Source organism: Cornus florida, unplaced genomic scaffold, assembly GCF_030987335.1.
Source record: "Cornus florida cultivar Cherokee Brave unplaced genomic scaffold, ASM3098733v1 CherokeeBrave_3.0.0_Hap2_Chr11, whole genome shotgun sequence".
NCBI classification, from domain to species: domain Eukaryota; kingdom Viridiplantae; phylum Streptophyta; class Magnoliopsida; order Cornales; family Cornaceae; genus Cornus; species Cornus florida.
Window position 1 is genome coordinate 67,773,346 of NW_026775581.1, and position 21,416 is coordinate 67,794,761.

At 35.8% G+C, this 21,416-nt stretch overlaps 3 protein-coding genes across 5 annotated transcripts; all 3 read left to right on the forward strand.

Annotated features, from left to right (window-relative positions):
* The first annotated feature begins 271 nt into the window (after positions 1-271).
* On the forward strand, positions 272-6,900 carry LOC132285536 (common plant regulatory factor 1-like). 2 transcript variants are annotated; one of them, XM_059787723.1, is made up of 12 exons: positions 272-511; positions 2,587-2,717; positions 3,180-3,224; positions 3,360-3,458; positions 3,597-3,677; positions 4,319-4,479; positions 4,717-4,768; positions 4,874-4,922; positions 5,206-5,405; positions 5,829-5,906; positions 5,992-6,117; positions 6,320-6,900. In XM_059787723.1, exons 2-12 carry the CDS (start codon positions 2,658-2,660, stop codon positions 6,455-6,457), a joined length of 1,089 nt encoding a protein of 362 aa, XP_059643706.1. In that variant the 5' UTR covers positions 272-511; positions 2,587-2,657; the 3' UTR covers positions 6,458-6,900. The 2 variants fall into 2 exon arrangements, with proteins under 2 accessions (XP_059643706.1, XP_059643707.1); XM_059787724.1 differs by lacking the exon at positions 3,180-3,224.
* A 3,577-nt stretch (positions 6,901-10,477) lies between these two features.
* On the forward strand, positions 10,478-16,078 carry LOC132283480 (putative glucose-6-phosphate 1-epimerase). The gene is made up of 8 exons (XM_059785427.1): positions 10,478-11,133; positions 11,293-11,367; positions 12,037-12,093; positions 12,174-12,337; positions 12,629-12,763; positions 14,055-14,157; positions 14,658-14,757; positions 15,521-16,078. Exons 1-8 carry the CDS (start codon positions 11,023-11,025, stop codon positions 15,688-15,690), a joined length of 915 nt encoding a protein of 304 aa, XP_059641410.1. The 5' UTR covers positions 10,478-11,022; the 3' UTR covers positions 15,691-16,078.
* Positions 16,079-17,045: 967 nt separating this feature from the next.
* On the forward strand, positions 17,046-21,092 carry LOC132282430 (ubiquitin-conjugating enzyme E2-17 kDa). Of its 2 annotated transcripts, none has more exons than XM_059784104.1 (5): positions 17,046-17,197; positions 17,352-17,430; positions 19,138-19,265; positions 20,013-20,117; positions 20,711-21,092. In XM_059784104.1, the coding sequence occupies exons 2-5, from the start codon at positions 17,361-17,363 to the stop codon at positions 20,852-20,854; spliced, it is 447 nt and encodes a 148-aa protein (XP_059640087.1). In that variant the 5' UTR covers positions 17,046-17,197; positions 17,352-17,360; the 3' UTR covers positions 20,855-21,092. The 2 variants fall into 2 exon arrangements, with proteins under 2 accessions (XP_059640087.1, XP_059640088.1); XM_059784105.1 differs by having other exon boundaries at positions 17,062-17,197; positions 17,348-17,430.
* The last annotated feature ends 324 nt before the right edge of the window (positions 21,093-21,416 follow it).

Below are 21,416 nucleotides of genomic sequence, written 5' to 3' on the forward strand. Positions count from 1 at the left end.
TTTTTTTTTTTTGCAGTTTACCCATATTAATATATATAGAAATACATTTAGGAAAAATGTATATAGAAATACCAAAAACCAAGTAAGCCCGTGACAAGAGCCAAGATACACCAGATCAGCTAATGATATACCAAACGTACGGTTAAAAAGAAGCCACGTGATAAAGTATTAACTACACGTCACTGCCAACTCACCTACTCTCCGACCCCTCAGTGTCCCTCAGTGTTAAACACTGTTCCACACATCAACACGCGTCGCCTGACGTGGCCATTTCTTCTCTTTCTCTCTGTGTGAAAGGTGAAAACTCACATTTCCTGTGATTCGTGAGAGAGAGTGCAGAGCTAGAAAGGGCAAATGCTGAAAGTGACGAATTAGGGTTAGGTTTTCGCATTTTGAAGTTCTAAAAATCGTTACGGCTAAAGCATTTTGTCTACGTACATATATATTTATGTATGTCTATGGGCGTTCGTTTTGGAGGTGAAAAGGAGGGAAAATTGGGGATATTTAAGAGGTATGTTCAATTTTACGCCTTTGATTTGTTGATCTTTTGGTTTAATTATTATTTATTTTGATGAAAACTTGAAATTTGACTGTTGAGATGTTTGATACGATGCAATTGTAGAGTATGAAGTTGTAATCTCTGTAATTTCACATTGTTTAGAACAATTTGGGTACATTATATGAATAAAAACTCAACTTCCAATTAACCCTAAACTTAGATTAATGACAAAAAGTTGTTTCTGATGAGAGAATATCTAGTGGCATGCTAAGGGGCTCGGAAAGCGTGAGGATGAGTTTTCGACTCTGAGAGCAGCCATTGGTGTGAAATAATGTCAAAGGTTATGTTAATAATGGCCTTTGGTACATCTCATGTCATTGGAAGATTTCAATGGCATGATAGACCAACTTCATAGTCAAACAGTTGCATGCCTCATTCAGTGCATATTAAGTGTGGCGGTGTTGCCCGAGTGGTAAAGGGCCCGGCCTTAATTGCCCCCACCCTATCCTCCTAAGTTCGAATCCCCTTCCCCGTAACCCCACTAAGTCACTACTAACTCTAACTCTCTAACCATTGCCAGGTGCAAAAAAAAAAAAAAAAATTTCAGTGCATGTTTCTTATTTTTTTTCCCATTTGAAACAAAGTGAAGTTATTTTTGGTTCTGATGTGCCGGGGGATGGTGCGAGTGTACGTTTTTATCTCTAAAGTAATTAAAGATATAAGATAAGAAATGGAAGAGAATTATACACCTCAACTCAATTCACCAAGGCTTAGTTGCTACTAGTTGGGATTTATTACATGAGCCCATCTTCTCCGGTACTCTGATTGAAATGCATATTATTGACGATTATCCAACTCAATGGAGTCATGCATTATTCTCTGGTACGCCATTTATAGTCATTTTTCAACTTCTCCCCTATATTTGGATTATTCTCCCCTTTATTAGCAAATTTATTGTCAACTTTTCTTGAGAAATTCGTTCTTTCTATTGAGCAAGCCTTTTACAAGTCAAATCACTTTGTACTCATATCTATGCCCTTTCCCATAATGTATGCCTGGTTCTGCATTAAGATGCTCAAGTTTGAGACTTAGAGTAGTCACTTTGTGAAATATCAAAGGTTAGGTCTTTCTCAAGTCCTCCCTCTTTAAAGACTCTCCCGAGACCAGATTTGGTAATGCCTTACCCATGGTGTATGATGACTACACTGAATGCCTTAACCTTCAAGGAATTATTTGCACCTAGTAAGAATTGATCCTGAGACTTGATGCTTCATGAGGCACCAGGGCCCAAGTCTTTTCCAACTAGGCCAACCCCTTGGGGTTAGAAGAAGTAGAAGAAAATCCACTAGTCAATTCTAGAATCCTTTAGGCTTCACATTGCATCACATTATTCCAAATGGCTTTAGAAGTTGTGAAAATTCTCTGGAATGATCCCTATTGAATTTGAAGGATCACACATGTATATGTAAGGTTAATAGATATGCCTGCATTTTAATAGGAACATAAAAGTTGAAACTTGAGACTTGTATTATTGAATTTGAAGGATTACATAAAACCAGCAGCAAACTGAACTGAAGAATTATAAAGTAAGACCAACTAAGAGGTCTGAGGTCCTAAGAGGGCTTACCATGAAGTCTAACCAATTCCTAAAGATTCAACTCCTTTAAATTTGCTATTTCTTGATTTTCTTATGTACTGCATCACCATCTTTGAACTTTTGTACTCTTAACTTCCAAAACTGAACAAGTCGATTTTTGAGGCTCTTTGAAAGTTAATAAATGGTTTGTTAGGATGAATTGGTAAAGAAATTTGCTTTACCCGGTTAGAGAGAACCTGTGCCTGAAGCTGATGTGATATAAGTATGCTTGTGACCACAACCCCTGTGCTGTATGTGTGCTGCCAGAGAAACAATGAGACTATAATGTTTGATCTCTTGAGCATTCTTTATTGGTGCATATCTTTTTTTTGTTATTCTTTTTAATTGCAGTCTTATGCATCCCAGTGTCCTATTACTTTTACAGTTTTATGTTTATTTTATATTTATTCTCTTTGATGTTGATTATTTTATTTTTTCTTTTTGGAAAAAGGAATAAGTAAGGTACTGCACTGTGAGATCTGCATCCGCTTCGTAGCAGTTCATCTTTTTTGGAATTTGAAAATGGGAAGTGGTGAAGACAATAAATCTTCAAAATCTGAGAAAGCATCTCCATCTGCACAGGTTAGCTCTTCATGACGTGGTGAAGTATATATAATACATTTATTGTGTATTTTTAACAACTGCAGATGACTTTCTTTTTTTATAATAACAATTCCAAATGAATAATTATCCTGTCCCAACACCACGCGTAGGTGGGACCAGCACTTGGTAATGGCCTTTTAAGTCCAAATGAATTATGATGGTTGTATGTCAGGGGAGGGATGATCTATACTTCAACCTATTTACTGCACACATTTATTTTTGTGCGGTAATGGCCTTTTAGTTCCAAATTAGTTATGACGGTTGTATGCCAGGGATAGTTGATCTATACTTCAACCTATTTACTGCATGCATGTAGTTTGTGTTTTTGTGTGTGTGTGTGAGAGAGAGATGGGGGAGGGGTGGGGGATGGAGGGGAAGAGAAATAGAGAGAGAGCACATCATTGTTCTTCTGGGTCTGATTCCATCCATTGCCATTGGCAGGAACAGACTAACATCCATCTCTACCCTAATTGGGCATCTATCCAGGTTATTCTTTTTATACATGCATCTTTCTTTCTGCACGTGCCATCAAGTTCATTGGACCTTTTGAACATCAGAAAGCTGTATTATTATCAATTGCTTGAAATTATTCTTAATACAATAAATTTGCTTCACCTTCAGGCATATTATGGGCCTGGAGTCCCTTTACCACCACAGTATTTCAACTCTCCAGTCACAGAAGGTCAGCTTCCTCAATCGCATATGTGGGCTTCGCCACAGGTATTCCATAATCCTCTGTTTCCATGAGCCTCCCCTGCCTTCCCCTTTTGTTTTTTCTATCGTAGGCCTGAGTTGTAGCTATGTACCAATTGGAGTATCTGATGAACTCATTCTCTATTTGACACAATAATGTCTCAGCAACTGATGTCACCTTATGGAGTGCCTTATCCAACAATTTACTCTCATGGTGTTGTTTATGCTCATCCTGCAGTTCCTCTTGTAAGTCGTTATTGCTCTTACAACTTCAGTTTCCTAGTTGCAAACTTCTATTGGCAGGTTGCAAGTAATAAATAGCTCAGAAGAACTTCCTTTATTTTAGTTCAAGAAAAATTATATATTAGCTTGACTGTTACAACTGGGCATTACCTAGTGGCCTAGTTGGTAGAGCGCCCAGCTCCTCGAGCAGGTGTGTCCGTGTTCAAGTCCCCCCTCCCCCTAGTTTGCCAGGGAAAAATAAAGAAGAAGAAGCTTAACTGCTACAACTTAGTTCCATATGATTGTCAAAACTAGTGAACTGTTCCAACTGATTACTCAACCCCACTTCCCCTCTCTCTCTCTCTCTCCTGACAATTCTTTCAATTCCACTGGTTAGATTCATCTTTAACCATTTCCCATCTTATTCTTGAATTTTTTACACACTGCCTCATATATTCCCAGTGTTCTGGATGTTGTAAACTGTTTGAATACCACAAGAGGTTACATCCACAGTTAACTTAATGTTTTAGTGCCTGAGGGAAAAAACTGGTATTAGAATTACAGTAGTCTTTTATTTTAATCATTTATGAATTGTTTTTGTTTTGGATGAGTTATTGGAAGCATAAATTTACTCTTCAACTTAAAACATATTCACCATTCCGCAGGTTGCAACTCCTGTAAGTACAGAAATGCATACTAAATTACCAGATAGTACGGACCAAGGGTTAGAAAAGAAATTGAAAAGGTTGGATGGACTTGGTGTGCCAGTCGGCAAAGACACTGCTGAGGCTGATGCTGTGGGAACAGTCCATGAGACATCGCAGAGGTTTGCTAACCTAGAGCTATTTTTTGATCCACTTGTTTCTTTCCAGTGAGCAAACTGGGTGAGCTTGTAAACTTGCTTCTCTTCCTGCACTGTGCCATTGCTGCTTGGTTCAAAAATTGAAGTCATGCTCTATTTAATAGATTTCAGTTAGTAGAATTTTTTGGTTGTAAAGTTTTTACGTTTAATGGATTTCTCTCTGGACATAACCAAGATTCCTGTTTTTTTGATCATTTGCAGTGTTGAACGTGGTAGTGACGCTTCTAGTGATGGAAGTGATGTAAATACAAGAGTGAGGATTCTTCTTTATGTTACCTTTTTTTATTCGTTGTTTTCCTTAGACAAGTATAAGACACAGAACATGAAGTTAAAAGTAATGATGTTCTCTATATTTTAGGCACACCAAAGCAAGAGGAGAAGTAATTCAATGAGCATGTTATTAACTGGTACGATTAAGCCCCTAATAGAATTATCAAGGGAGTATTGTGGCATGTGCATTGGACTGGAGTCTGGCTTTGACAGGGTTAGCCCTTTAGTGGCCATCCTTCTGAAATAAAAATCTCTAGCTCTCCCTCTCCTAATGATATTGGCTTTGACAGTGTATATTGTGTTTTTGGCGTAAAACTGACATAAATCATGGAACAGGATATACATTCCTGTCTTGTATACTTGGAGAAAGACTATTCATTTTTTCCTGGCTTATTTGTTCCTTTACTTTTTGTGTAATAGAGAACAATGTTAAAGACCATACACAGGACAGCCCCATACCTAAAGGGGAAGCACACATGAATTCCACTAGGGTTTCAAGGATTACAGTAGCTCCTGAAAATGTTTCAGTAAATCCAGAACATCCATTTGGGACAGAAGCTATTGCAGCTTGTGCTGCTTCCACAGCTGCCGTAGGGCTGCCTTTTGAAGTTCCGGTACAGGTCTGATATGCAATATTTATTTATTTATTTTTTCTGTTTGGTGGTTGCTATGTTATCATGCTTTAAATTTTCTACTCGTATTAATATACTTCTGTTTGTCCTTAAATAAGTTGAGACAGTTTGATGTAATCTGTACCCATATACCCTTCTTGTTTCTTTAAACGAGCACTACGTTACTCATAAACATAATTAAATAAACAGACACTACATTACTATTGAACCACATGAATGGTGAAAAACACAGACATGGGCTGTCCTCAAGTTTTTTGTTCAATTAGCCAAAAAAGTTGAGACATTGCCAGCTTTAAGGCCTAGCTCGGTAGTGCATTTTTCTTGAAGCTTGTTGATTTGCTTATTTTTTGAAAAGTTATTCGAGTGAAGTTATATTCAAATTTCATTTGCCTTCTTTGCTTGTTTACCCAGGATGAGCGACAGCTGAAACGAGAGAGGAGGAAACAGGCTAACAGAGAATCTGCTAGGAGGTCTAGGCTACGGAAGCAGGTATTTTAATATCAGGGGTTCTGACTTTTGACGGAGCTGTATGAACTAGTTTGTCATTCTGGTTTATTCTGTTCTTGTTCTCCAGGCTGAAACTGAGGAACTGATGATGAGATATGAATCCCTGAAAGTGGAAAATTTGAATCTCAAATCTGAAATAAAACAACTAACAGAGGAATCTGAGAAAGTGAGGCTTGAAAATGCTGCATTAATGGTATTTTCAACCCTATGTAATTCTTTTTGTTTTACTATGTTCTGGGTCAGGTTGGCATATTACAATTGGATTAGACTATATATGATTAGCGTAGCAAGCTTAAAACCTCACCATATATGAGCCAGGATCGCGTGATGACTGCACTAATTCAGACTGTATGTGCATTTTTAATGACTGCACTTACATGTGCATGATCTTGCAGGAAAAGTTAGATAATTCGCAACTAGAACAGCCCGGAAAAATAGTTCCAGATCAGAACTCATCCAACTTGGCACTACTTAATATTGCCGATGACTCACTTATAGCAGCTAACTCAGACTCTGTTGGCATAATAAGTTAGGGCAGAGAATACAAGAACATCCCTGAGAACTCTAGTTCTGGGACCGAACTCCAAATGATCAAATCAAGACAGATACTGTTGCTAGAGGCCAATTGAGCTCGCGATGGTCTGCAACCGTACTTTCCACCTGTTTTTTAGATAGATCTGTGATTTTGACCCACAACTGAAAGCCAAATTTACTTGTATGATAAGTTGTTAGTTGGCAGCACAGGTAATTAGGTAGGTAAAACAGGATGGAAAGTAATTGTTGAATGCAAAGCTTCATTTTTTGAGTCTTGACTCCTAATGATGTGGTTAACCAATGCACTATTGGTTTTGTTGCAGTAATTGGGTAGTAGTTAGAGGTAAACAGTAGTGTATTGTATTATCTTTGCAGTTCTTCTCTGTTGTCTGTACAACTGCAAGTTAAATGTCAAAATATGTGCAGCTAATTTTTATTTGAACTCTTCCATAATGTTATTAACTTGTTTTTTTGTTCTGTTGGCCAAGATTTCCTTGTAAACTAACTTTGTGATTCCTGGAAGTTGGAACCACAAACGGTGAGAGTGTAAGGTACTTAAACGTGGTACTTCCGCCCAATGTACATGAAAATTCTTAATTTGACTTGATAGACGGGAAATGGACAATTTTTAATTAAAAAATTATAACTGTGCATTGGGCGGGAAATTCCACTTGTATAATACCCTTAGAGTATTATATACTTTCTCGCTGGTCCTCCCACAATGCTATGAATTGGCATAAGCAAATTCGAGTTATATAACTCCTTTTTTAATTATCTTATATAGAGGGTATCCCCATAAGTAAATGTTTGTTTCCTTGAGTGTTTGGATGAGTTGGATTTTTTTTTTTTTCCTTGAAAAAAAAAAAAAAAATTCAAACTCATAAGAGCCTAATTGCTTTCTATGGTAGGGCGAGTAATGGAATTGTACTAGTCCCTCTTTTTTTTTTTTTTGGTTATACCATCGTGCTAAAGAAATATTATTAGACACCTTTATCGTCAAAATTTCATAAAGAGAAGTGTTAAAATAACATTATAGGAGTCTAAAAATTAACATCATCATTACCCCTCACTACTTAGAAAGTAAAGGTTGTTGACAGCCAAATACCTTATAATCTCCTTTAAAATCCTCTTTAAATTAACACTGATTATTTTTTTGGATGTTCTATTTTTTATGATAAAATTTAACTTAAAATATATATAAATAATATGTTGAATTGAGTTAGATTTATGTGTGACTATTAGTTTTTCAATACTATGTGAATAATTTTTGTGACAATTAATATTAAATTTTGTCAATTTTTTCTCAAAGATATGTTAAATAATTTATGTGTATGGTTTTTTTTTTTTTTTTTTTTTTTTTTTTTTTTTTTTTTTAATATTTGGAAGAAAAAAAAAAAGATGTCTCTTTTCATTATTTTTGGAAATATCAAGTGTTTTGTTTGTTGTCTAAAGTTAATCCAAGTGACTTTAATTTTGGTTTAAATTCTTTAAATTAACATGTTAAAGTGTTTTAAAAATACTTCAATTTCAAATAATAACATAAATGATATGTTGAATTGAGTTACGTTTATAGGTGATATTACTTAGTCTCTATTGTGTGCATACCTTATTTTGACGATTAAAATGGTCTATTTTGTTAATTTAAAGAGGATTTTGAAGGAGATTATGAGATATTTGGCTGTCAACAACCTTTACTTTTTAAGTAGCTATGTTATCTCTTACAAATAGTGATATTACCTTTTAGACTCCTCTAATGTTATTTATAATGGTAGTGTAATTGTCAAACGCGGTCTCAATGTCTGAAAAAAAACGTGACTAAATATAGATCACAAACTCACCGCAGGGACCGTATGAGAATCTCACTTTAGAGAATTCGCGTCCCTAGACTACATCTTCTTTCGTACTAATTGGACCAAGTTAGAACATTCTGGACAAATCTAAGAACGATTTCCTTATGGGTCAAAATTCACTTTTATGGGGCAAAAATTTTGTTACATCATTTTGCATGTGGGCCGAACGTTGAAAACATTGTTAAAGAAAAGATATAAAGAAAAAATATTGTAACATGTGATTTCACTAATAGTATATTATCAAATAGAGCAAAATGATTTATATTTTATTCATGTAATTGTTTCAAATAATTGCAAAATGGTTGAGTTGAGTGGAATTTGAGCTAAACAGGCACTTGTGGGACACATAAAATTACATAATGTTGTTTGAATGGGGCGCATCTATTCAACATGAGTATGCTCTCAAGAAATTTAAAGGGTGGTCTAATTTTGAAATTTTTTTATGCTTAAAATAATTAAACAATGTTGTTTCAACTTTTCAGATGTCAATTACATTATTGACTTCTGTTTTGGTACTTACTATAAAGAATGGTTTTACGATACCTTCAAAATTTACGTTTCACCCCCTCTTCTAATGACTTTTTACCTAAGGTAACTTTTGAGGTTAACACCATCTTACTATTGTGATGTTTAGACTGGGAAGGTTAAATTCCTTAAAAATGTTATGTTCATACTTGGTTGACAGTTGACACTTATTACTATTCACTACTAGTTGTGATTAATGAAAAGAAAAATGATACTTAGACACAAGGGCGAATCTAGGAATTGTCAATGGGAGCCTAATATTAAATAAGGGGAATTGGGAATCGAAAGATTAAAGAATTGAAAAATTTTAAAGGAAATAGGGTTAAACGTTAGAGGAAGAGAAGAAGTGAGTTATCTGATTTGTGAAAGATTAGGAATTTAGGAATTCTCTGCGCTTTGGCTTAGTGATTCTTTAGGGCTTGCTTGGACCTATTTGGCTGGGCCTTTGTTTTAAAATTGTGACTTAGGGTGTGTTTGGTAGGGTTGATTTGGAGGGATAGGGAGAGAAAAGAAAAGAGATGATAGTGTAAGAGCGTATTTGGGTAACTTAATTGGAGAGAAAAGAAAGGATTGGGAGAGAAAGGGAGGGATAGCTATCCCTCCTTATTCTTTATAAGCTTTCTTTCATAATTTGAGAAGATAGGGAGAGATAGGGAGTTGTAAAATCTTAATACCAAAAATACCCTCTACAAATTATTATAAAGAAAAGTTATTCCATTTATATCCTAATTTTGTTTTCATCCATTATTTTTATTTTTTTCTTTTTTCTTTTTTACTTTTGTTTTTACCCATTGCATTGAACTGTTACAAAGAAATATTCCAAATATCCTATGTGAGATTTTGGAAATGGATAATATGTGAAGTGGTTATGAAAGAGTAAGAAAGTAATTTGGTCACTATTCTTTATTTTCTTTTCTCTCCTTTGTCTTATTCAAACAAGAATAATTATTCTTTTTTTTCTTTTCTCCCCTATCTATCGAAACACGAATTAAAATTATTACTATCCTTTCTTTTCTTTCCTAACTAATACTATTTTTTCTTTTCTTTTCTTTTCTCCCCTGTCTATCGAGGGGGCTAATACTATTACTAATTTTTTTTTTTTTAAATATTGGGCTAAATATACCTATACTTAAAAAAAAAAAAGAAGAAAAAAAATTTTGGGGAGAGGGGGGCTCAAGCCCACCCAAGCCTCCCTTGGATCCGCCACTGCTTAGACAGAAGACTTTAATCGTTTACCGAAACGTTTATATCTCATAGATGATGCAAAATCATTAGCAACCGATTTCGTTGTAATAAGGATGGAGCTGAATATCCACATTCCGCACTCATGGTTCTTCAACCTTTGTTTTAATTGTTATTATTATATTTATTTTTATTTATTTTTTCTCCTATCAGAGATAAACCAGGACACTCTTTGGGGGGACCAGAAGTGGAATATAAGAAATTTTGAGGGGTCAAATATCTAACTCTCGTTCAGTGGGCGTTAGTTCAGGTAATCTTGGTCGCATGTTCAGAATCGAGAACGCTGCTGATTTTGCCAACTCATACACAATAATATATATATATATATATATAGAAATATCTGTGTGTTCCCACGTGGTATTACGAGTCAATCACACTCCAAAACACATATGAGGTAATATCATCGTCTCTAGAAAGGTGTACTTGACCCTAACCATATATCTATTGTTTATGCTCATTTCTTGACATATAACTGTATTTCACGACTATTTTGTTTGGATTTGTGTTTTGAACATTCAGTTGAAACTTATGATTGTCTGGTCTTATTTTGAACACTTCTTTTTGTTGAAAATTTTGTATAATATTGAAATTTCTGGGTTTTAGGGGATAGAGTCTGACTTGTGAAAGTTAGGTTTTGAGGGTCATTGAATATTTGCAAATTTCAAGGTTGAGCAAAGACTAAGGTAGTTAAAATGTTGGTTGGATTTTCGGTTTCTGTTCACGAGAAAATATAGGTGTTTTTTTCACAAGAAAGGTGACAAAAAAGTGTAGGAAGAAGTTCAGATTCTCAACTGCTTCATTGATTGATGAGCTTTTAATACAGCTCAATAATAGTTGTTCCTCTCAGTTTTTGGGTAGTAAGTAGAAAGTTCTGTTTGGGGTTATGAGAGACACAGAGTTTTGTCTTCTTGTTTCTTCCAATTTGTGTTCCCTTTCGTGTGTTTGAAATGAATCCTTCTGCAGCAGCCGGGGATCCGAGAGCAATTGTCGAGATTACCAAGGACAAGAATGGAATTGATCAGGTTGTGCTTCGAAATCCACGGGGTGCTTCGGTGCAGGTTATAACCTTCAATCTCCCTTCTGCACTGTTTCTTTGCTGCAGTTGAATTTCGTCTGTTTTTAAAGTTATATAGCAGAATTAAGCTCACAATATATTGATGATTTGTGTGTGTGTGTGTGTGTGTGTGTGTGTGTGTGTGTGTGTGAGATTCAACCAGGTTAGCTTGCATGGAGGGCAAGTTCTTTCATGGAAGACTGACCGGGGAGAAGAGTTATTATTCACAAGTAGTAAGGTGAACTTTTCAATTAGATTCTGATTGTCCTGCACTTTTTTTTTTTATGTTATCTTTTGCAATAAAATTCTTCAGTGTGTGAGATATTCTTGAATTTTTTATACTCAATAAATTTAAATGAATTCCCATATTTAGTAAGTGCTATTTGGCAATAATTAAAATTTCATGAAGTTCTCATGTGTCATGAATGATCCCCAAATAAATCTTTTTGGAGAATTTCAGTACAAGACCATCATAAACTTTTTATTTTTATTTTAAGATGCAATAATATTCTCTCCGAGTCATTTTTTTCAAGAATTGAATTATGAAACCATCTATATGTTGTTCCAGTATGCCAAAGTGTCACTATGATATTAATCAATTCATCATCATCATCATCCTTGCCTTTATCCCATACAGATGGGGTCGGCCACTTGAATTGTCTTTTTCCATTCTTTCCCATTATACACAATGTCCTCTCTTATATTTAGATTTTTCAAGCCGTTTTTAATTACTTCATTCCACGTGAATTTTGGTCAGCCTCTTTGTACCTTCTACACAAACAACTCTTCCTTTTTTATAGGTGCATCATATGATATTAATCAATTGTTTGGATCAATGTGGCATTTCTTTGATTATTGTAGAATAACCAATTTCATTTTTTCTCTCTTTGGGTTCATCGACTGTCAGGCAATCTTCAAGCCACCAGCAGCTGTGAGAGGAGGAATTCCTATTTGTTTTCCTCAGGTATTATTTTACTTGTTGAGATTAGGATAAGTAACGATTTTACAAACGACTAATTTGTTTGCTCCAATATATGTGTAAAGTTCGGAAACCGTGGGTCACTAGAGCAACATGGGTTCGCCAGGAACAAGATCTGGGTCATTGATGATAATCCTCCTCCTCTGCACCCAAATGATTCCGGTGGCAAAGCTTATACTGACTTGCTACTAAAATCATCTGAAGAAGACCTGAAGGCCTGGCCTCATAGGTATGAGCTTCAATGTTTTAATACCTTCTTGATGTTTTCACTTAAAGTTTTATATAGAGGCATTGATGTATGACACCGAAACTTTTGCCCATGTGAATCAAATTAGAATATATTAGGAAAGACTAGTTAATCCTATTAGGACCATCATAGGAACATATTATAGGCATGTTTCACATATCAATATCTTTGCATATTTTGGCCGCCGAGACAGGATGCAATTCATATTTAGTAAAGATCAATCAACGACTTCCCTTTGGATGCTGAATTAATAACATGGACAGTCTTTTTCAGGTTTGAATTTCGTCTCAGGGTGTCTCTGTCAGCCGATGGTTATCTCACCATGATATCTCGCATTAGGAATATCAACTGCAAGCCATTTAGTTTCTCAATTGCATATCATACCTACTTCGCTGTTTCTGATATCAGGTAAAGTTCAGAAGATCCTTGTTGAGATGAGACTCAATTATTATTTACCATCTCTGATGGATGCTTTCTATGTACTATGAAGCTGGTTATTATTTCTCACTTTTTCCTGCTGTTTAAAGAAACAAATTAATCTAATGTCCAATATAATAGCAATAGTACCTACTAGATTGGCCATCTTACAACATTTAGTAGTTGAATATATTTTCTTTTGCTTAATAGGGGGAACGTAACCTTCCCACTCTCTGAGGAATGATAAGAATATCCCCATCGTAGGAAGACATACAAACGTGAAGCATCCTTACCTTAATCAATCAAAGGCAGCAAAGTGAGGAATGTAGTGATTTGGCGGTGGCGCCACATCACCAATGTCTTTAACACTGACAAACAAGAGCGATTGATCTATATTCTTATACCTTTTTACCTAATCTGATACAGTATTCTGTATTCAACCAACAGTTAAAAGAGGCAAGTTGAATGTTACCGGTATTGGCCTTCGGCCTTTCTTGCGTAGCTTAGGTGGAGCGAAAAGAAGGCCTCCTTTTGGGAGTCCGAGCTATCCATTCATGAGGTGAAGGGGAGAATCCCCCTGACCATTTTCTGGTGTATAGGGTAAAACAAGAGGCAGATGGTCTGCCACAGGCCCACAAGGAATGAGGACGAAAAGAAAGTGAAAAATTTTAGGACAAAATGACGATAATGTTTTTCTTGTCTTACCACAAACCTTATTTTGTGGGGGCATTTTAATGGAAGACTGTATGACATCCTAATCCTTCCCCTTGGTTGGCAGCAAGGTTACTTCTTGTCATTTACTTATGAATTAAAAATTATAGTATGTAAATTGCTCAATTTGTATCTAAAATGTCTGCTTTTGCAGTTTGCACTTGCATGAATCAGACCCACCCACGTGAGAGGGGCTGTGGCAATACCATTTTGACTGTGAACCTAGAAGCCCCTTATATATATATCTTCCCCTTGTCCATTTGGGAGTTTTCTAACTTATCTGCCAAGAACAAACAGCCTTGTTAACTCTGGAAACTCTAAGAAAATGCTATGAGACTTCATGACATTATATAAAGTATTTTAGAAAGCAACAGGTTGTAGGTATGATTATGATCAACAATCAGTTCAAAACAGGGAAGAAAAACATGTTGTACTATAGTTTCTGTTATATCTGGGGTAGAAATGATGAACTTTTCTTTGTCTACCATACATTCTATTAGTCCTGCTTTTAGTAAAGTTATATATAGCTTCACCATGGCCTGAACTTTAGATCATAAACTTGTATTGACAGTGAGGTCAGAGTAGAGGGGCTGGAGACTCTTGACTACCTTGACAACCTATGCCAGAAAGAGCGCTTTACAGAACAAGGAGATGCCTTAACATTTGAATCTGAGGTAAATTAACTCCCTACCGTTACAAGCTGCGTAGTCTTTAGATGACATTGGGAAGTTTTTCACGTACCTGTCTTAAAACACTAAGGTTGTAGCTATTCTGAATCTAAATTACTGGTTTAGAGATGCTTGATGGGTGTGTTATGTAGCGCAGAGGCATGTTTTCTTGTATGCGTTTTCAAAGAAAAATAGAACTTGTTTACTTGTGGGAAAATTTAATTTTCTGAAATTCGAGTTTCCTTCTTTGTATTTTATTTATTTATTCTCTTTTTCCCTTTCCTTTCTGCTAGATTTTGTTGGTATTGTGATATTTTCTTTTACATAATGTGGAAATAACAAGGTGAAAGAAAATCTAAAATTTACATTTATGCTCCTCCCTTTTATCCTTATAGATCAGGAAGAGATGCAATTATGCTGCTGTTTCCATATGGTTATCTTCGATTGTCCTTAAAATTGTGGCTTGAGTTGAGGCACTTTCTTATGACGGGTTGTCTTAATTTTAGGTGGATCGCATTTATCTTAGTTCTTCAGATGTAATTGGAGTTTTTGACCACGAGAAAAAGCGGACCTTTGTGATACGGAAGGAAGGACTACCAGACGTAGGTAAGCTTTCATTTTCTCAATTCTGGTAAACTCAGGACTTCCATAATTCCTTATACTTGACAAACCTGAGTTATCCAAAAGTCTCTTTTTTTTGTTGTTGGGGGGGGGGGGGGGGGGGGGGGGTGGGGATGGGGGTGGAGATTAACATATAAGTAACTATATGATCGTATAACATCAGCTGCTTTGAGGACATGAAGACCTCCATAACTCATTAAGTAAATGTCTCAATTGATAGAACTTGAATCTAGTTGAATTTGGAGTGATATGGTTATGCTCTTTGAGAAAAGATTATGAGCTGGGAAAATTGACCCTAATAGAGAAACTGAGAAGCTTAGATGTCCATGTGTTCAGCTAATAGAGAATTTGTAAGTTTCTGTTCAAGAATGATTATCTTGTAAATTCTTAGCTATCAGCATAAACAAAGTACCTTGTGAGTTTCTGTTGAGGATTCTTCCTCTCCACGCAGTAAGAAACATATTCACTCTATCCTGGAAACCTTCATCCTGTCGGTTATTCCCCTCGGTGCAGCAAATGACTCCAACTTGTAACACATCGTTCACTCGTATTTTGTTTAAATGTCTCTCTCAGCATAATATTGTGAATTTGTAATATGTCTGGAAGATGCCAAGATACTTGAGCGAAGTGATAACAAATATCTCTGCTACATTTTACAAACACTTCGTTGGATCATAAGCCAACTTACCTTTGTGACCAGAGCATAGCATTTAACATAGTCCACAATAACTCGTTTGCATTTTTGCAGTGGTCTGGAATCCGTGGGAGAGGAAATCCAAATCCCTGATAGATTTCGGGGATGAAGAGTACAAGCAGATGCTTTGCGTTGATGGGGCAGCAATTGAGAAGCCGATCACCTTGAAGCCAGGCGAGGAATGGACAGGTAGGCTGGAGCTGTCTGTCGTGCCTACACTTTAGTGAAGCAATCATCTTTATCCCCTTCAAGTGAGAGGGATATGAGGATTGAAGTGCCTACCAATACTAATAAACCACTGGATATTGCAATATACTAGCGGCAATATCAATATCATTATGTCGAACCATATTCGAAGTGCAGAAATGAATAAAAATATGGTCACTTTGTAGTTTACTTGACCCCGATGATTGAAATATATTCAGTGGAAGTGGAGATCTATGTAATTTTTTATTTATTTTATTTCTACTGTTGAATTTGGGAAAAGCGTTCCAATGTATTTTAAGCACTGTAATCTAAAGTGTACAAAGATGATATTAACTCCCAAAATTGTACATGGTTTATTTGATACATCAAAATATAAATGTAAGGATTTCTGGTGTATTTCTCTGAGATGCTTCCTATTTTCTACAGATTGTTCTTTTCACAAGATGAAAATTGGATATGATCATTTAACATGGTAGGTGTCTTCATGCACAAATGTGTGACTGCAAATCATAAGAAAATGAACTTATTGATAAATAAAACACACAAAATAAAGTCAATAATGGTCAATTAATTTTAAACACAGAACAAAAGAGTGTATTGAAATGTAAGGATGTATTTTTCTTGGATTAGGAGACACATAAGGATGAGGTCTTTGCATTATGCTATTGAGTCAAAGAGTAGGTTTTGTCAATAATGTGGATGAGCTTCACATGGAAACATGTTCATGGTACAACTGGATATGTTTAAAAAGAGTCTCAGTAAGCTTATGGATGCTCATGCTGGACATCAGCTGGAAAACCATTAGCATCAGAACATGGCTTTCTATGATGAATGAAAAGTTGCAAACTGTTTTTGCAAACATTTAATAATAAAATTTCCTCACAGTTTTTTTTGGGGGCACAAAGGTAAAATTGTGTAAATAACGGAGTGCAACCTAAGTGAGGTTTTGATCTAAAAACTTAGGTTGTTAGATAGTATTGCTCCATATAAGTCTATATAAGTTTGTAACTTTTTTATCAGAATATTATACTGGGATAAAAATTTCTATTTTTATTTTTTTCTCCCTAAACTTGAAATGTTACACTGTAATGCCGATATTTAATTTGATATGGATTAAGAACTTAGTCTGAATTTGATACGACCACTTTCTGACTCTAAATTTAAGTTAGTGGACAATGATTCATATTACTCATGCAAGCCCTTGACCTTACCCTATTCCGATGAGATACGGGACAAGAACGTACAACACTCCGGCATTCTTGATATTTCACATTTCGTGACCGGATGACCGGTTGACCAGGTTTGACAATAAAGGAAGTGACGACGAGTCACAGGTAAACAAAATTTTAAATTTATTTCTATACCGTGGGACCAACAGGTAATGGAACGGCTGAGCACTACCAAGTCATGAGTGATCTATCTGATCCTATATATATGTATACACACCCACATTCATTTCCAAAAAGACGCTAATTTCTCCCATCTCAGGCACCAATAATCGGAGGAGGATCTGGGGCTCAAGGGGTACGTTTCTCTCTCCTATATCATCAATCATTTCGTCTCTCTTATTCTCTATCTATATGTCCACTTGTATATAGATGTAGGTGTGTATATAACTATATATATATATATATATATATATATATATAGCTGATTTTTCTTATATCTCGAAAGCTAGGGTTTCGTCATGGCTTCCAAGCGGATCTTGAAGGAACTCAAGGATCTCCAGAAAGATCCTCCTACCTCTTGCAGCGCAGGTACGATCTGTTCTTATTCTACATAGCATAAACTCGATCCTATTCGTCCTGGATTGTTTTCCTCTCGACTAATGCGGCCTTGTGTAGTTTTGTTGAAATTTGTGAATTTCGTCTGATGTTGTGATGATTTTTTCGGAAATGAGTTGTTCTTTGTGGCACTTTGGGGGTTGATTGAGTGGTAATTTGGGCGTCTCTGAACCGATTTGGATTTTGAAATTTGTTTGGAACACACGAATTATTTGGCAAAATGGATTCTTTTTGGGCCATGGGAGCTCAGAATTTGTGTCATATATGCATGTAGATGCATATGCAATTGAATTACATATCCCTATACTGGTGCACGTTCTTGAGTAACTAATGTTCAATTTTGATCTGAAATTTGAGGTCCAGCTTGATTGAATTATGTGTTTCTGTTAATGAGCTAATGACGTACTATTTACTTGTGACTTTGTGTGCCATCCTTCTGAGCCACACCTATCCTAGTTGGAACAAAATTGTAAGTTCTATTGTATTTTTATTTTTTGCTTTAATATTGTCTTGATGATTTGTTATGCTGGCAGAGAATTGTTCTATCTGGAGGAAAAATTTCTTAAGTTGATCAATTTCTGAATTGTATTTGGTTTTACCATGGAAATTAAATTGTCTCATTATTGCTTAGTACTGTAGCAAATTCTACTCGACTAAACAGAGACTTAATTGGGCTAAAATCAGCTCCAAATAATACCATATTTCTGGTTAAATCTTAGGCTTTCATTTATGCCCTCAGTAGCTCATTCGACTTTTTAGTCTTCGTCTTGTCTTCAACTTGACTGTCTAGGATTTTGTACCATATGTTATAAGCAACTAGCTTTATAATTGTCTTGTCCACTAAATTTGTTTATTTAGCTTAATTGGTACTTAATAATCACACAGCACTTAAAAAGTATTTTTTCATATTCTTTTAGGAATTATGGTGTGTTGCTCGGTTACTTGAGATCATACGTAAGTCTTTTGATTTGGTAAATATATTCTTAAGAAAATATATACAATAGGAGAGATGACTTATGATAGAAGAGAATGAAAATAAAGAATTCATGTGGCCAATGCTATTCAAATGGGACTAAGGCAAGGAGGATGATCGTTTGGTAAATATCTAGAAGGGTACCAACATGATATGCTGATCACATTTAGCAACAATAGGTTATGATATGCATTTATGACTCTTTGGAAGTGCAATGGTCACCCTACAAGTTGGTTAAATGAAAAAGACGTCACTCTACAGTTGATGATAAAAGCTCAAGTTAATCTTTTTTGTATACATTTTAACTTTTTGATTGTTTCCTGTTTATGAGAGTTGGATTTCTTGCTTTCCATCACGTTGGTGGTTGTGGAATTTATACCTGCTCGAAATGAGCTGTGTCTGTGCACACAAGTATTCACTATTGATTATAAATGATGAACATTGGTCTTCTCTAATGTTTTGAAATGAGAGGTTTTGACATGGGACACATTTTGGTGATCTTGTACTTGAGTAGAACATATACTTCGCATGCAATTAAATTTGAACTTAGTTTCTTATCTCATTTGATTAGGTCATATGGCGACACAAAATACCTAGGCAAAGTAAAAATGAGAATATATTATTTAGTATGTGGAAAAAAGGTTTGCCGGATCATAGATATAGCAATTTATTCATTTTGATGTCTTGCATTTGAATATATATTATAGGTCCAGTTGCCGAGGACATGTTTCACTGGCAAGCAACAATTATGGGTCCCTCCGACAGTCCTTATGCAGGTGGAGTGTTTCTAGTTACCATACATTTCCCTCCAGATTATCCGTTTAAGCCACCTAAGGTACTGCATTATCTGCTGTTAGTATTATGAAAGATGGGTGTAATGTCTTATGGTGCTTCATTTTAAATAAGAAGAGGCTAAAAGTTTGTATGATGTTAATCATTTTAAAATATGCTATAGCCTTTTGTGGTATAATAATCTATGCATGAAAGAAGATTGGTGAGAATTTGAAGTATAGAAGGTGGACGTATCTAATGGAATATCCTGTAGACTTGGTTTGAGAGAGAGGGGCAGAGTAAGCAGGGATACACATGATTGCATACGAGGTAGACTTTAGGATCATGTTGTATGTAGCATGCTCTTGTTTCTCCTAGTATGGCTCAAAAGAATTTTTATGTTTCCCCTTATTTTCACCTCTTGTACTCACACACTCCTGAGTTGTGGCATATTTGATTCATACCACCTCATAACGCTGAAACCAAGATGCATTGGAGAGCCCCGAAACCATGACCAAAACAGCATTGAAAACCATATTCTTCATAAGAGTACTTAAAAAAAACTATATTCTTCATAAGAAGTGTTCACATTAAAACTAGTGTCTTTCTCCCAGTCTTGGAATCTTGGACACGGGATATATGAAACTATTTTCTACTTAATCATATGGAATTTGGCACTTTGTTGATCTTAACTATACATGCTTAACTAATGGCTAATTTTGCCATGCTTTTTTTATGGATGAAAATTTATTGAAAATGTTTTCAGATAGTTTCCCCTTGTAGTTCTATTTACTTTGGATGGCTTTTGCAGGTTGCATTCAGAACAAAGGTCTTTCACCCTAATATCAACAGTAATGGCAGTATTTGCCTTGATATATTGAAGGAACAGTGGAGCCCTGCCCTTACTATTTCCAAGGTTATTATTCTGTTACTTCAAACCACTTTACGAAGGAAGATTTACATGTTTTAAAATAAAATACAGTGTGGTTGAATAAACTCTCCTACTCATGGCATCTGGTTCTATCGTTTCAGATGCTATGAACCACAAAACTCGACCCAATTGAGCAGTGGCACTTAGTTTTATGATCTGAAAATAATTACAATTGAATATGGGAGGTGATATTTGCACTTTACTTTTTCATAATTGAACTCCATTTTTAAAGTGAAATGACATCATTGTCTCTATTAATGAATAAGACAATAACGTATTAGGGGTGTTATTTGTCATTTAATTTGAGGAAAAACAAAAAAGGAGTGCATTTATAAAAGAGAAGCGTGAACCTCCCTTGAAAATTAGACTTGAAAATTCTTGGAAGTTGGTCATTTGGGTTATCGATCTGCTTTTGTATCCCCAGGTCTTGAGGGTTTGTGTGTGGGTGTTTTGGGAGGCTGTGGACTGTGGGTCAATCATGCATGTCCTCCAAAACTATTAGGAGTGGAAATTCATTTTTGGCGAAGTAAGTGCATGATTTCATATGGATGTTAAAGTGGATTCGTGTTCATCTTCAGGTATTGCTCTCCATCTGTTCTCTATTAACGGACCCGAATCCTGATGACCCTCTGGTGCCCGAGATTGCTCACATGTACAAGACAGACAGGAGCAAGTATGAGACAACTGCCAGGAGCTGGACCCAGAAGTATGCAATGGGTTAGCGGATGTTGCCATTTGTGATAGGAGGGCTCCTTTACCTTGCGCTTTGGTCTTTTATCTGTAATTTATGAATGAAGACGTACGATCTGTCTGCTGTAAGATGGACCGAGAGAGGGAAAGGTTTGAATCCTGCCCTTCTTAAAAAAACACAGGTGCTGCTTTTGAATTGTCTGTATGGTAAATTGTATGTGTAACTAAGAAGTATGCTTCTTAATGTTTGAAGGTCTTCACTCTTCATCACTTTGGTAGTTCTAATTCGAAATTCGAAAGCAAAAGATAAGAAGCGTACTACTGCAACTACATGTTCCTGCTGGTTCTTCACTTAAGCCTCAAGTTCACACTTCATTTTCCTTCCATTTCTAAGTGAAAGCCTATATAGGTGACTTTCAACTACTCATGCAAGCCATAGGAGTTTGTACTGATCAATTCTTGTGACCCCAATTCTCGTGACCACTCTCAATTAACCATAAACGTAATTAACAATGGTTGTAACAGTTATTATGGTTGCAATATCCCATATGGTTATTGTTCCTGCACATTAGGTCAGAAAAACTTGCATGTGAG

Bases quoted from the DNA above. Each gene is read 5' to 3' on its own strand.
- LOC132283480 (XM_059785427.1), top strand. From the start codon at position 11,023: ATGAATCCTTCTGCAGCAGCCGGGGATCCGAGAGCAATTGTCGAGATT. The intron at 12,094-12,173 runs GTATTATTTTAC...ATATGTGTAAAG, and splicing joins TTCCTATTTGTTTTCCTCAG to TTCGGAAACCGTGGGTCACT. The intron at 12,764-14,054 runs GTAAAGTTCAGA...TTGTATTGACAG, and splicing joins TTCGCTGTTTCTGATATCAG to TGAGGTCAGAGTAGAGGGGC.
- LOC132285536 (XM_059787723.1), top strand. From the start codon at position 2,658: ATGGGAAGTGGTGAAGACAATAAATCTTCAAAATCTGAGAAAGCATCT. The intron at 3,459-3,596 runs GTATTCCATAAT...ATAATGTCTCAG, and splicing joins ATATGTGGGCTTCGCCACAG to CAACTGATGTCACCTTATGG. The intron at 4,480-4,716 runs GTTTGCTAACCT...GATCATTTGCAG, and splicing joins GTCCATGAGACATCGCAGAG to TGTTGAACGTGGTAGTGACG.
- LOC132282430 (XM_059784104.1), top strand. From the start codon at position 17,361: ATGGCTTCCAAGCGGATCTTGAAGGAACTCAAGGATCTCCAGAAAGAT. The intron at 17,431-19,137 runs GTACGATCTGTT...TATATATTATAG, and splicing joins TCCTACCTCTTGCAGCGCAG to GTCCAGTTGCCGAGGACATG. The intron at 19,266-20,012 runs GTACTGCATTAT...TGGCTTTTGCAG, and splicing joins ATCCGTTTAAGCCACCTAAG to GTTGCATTCAGAACAAAGGT.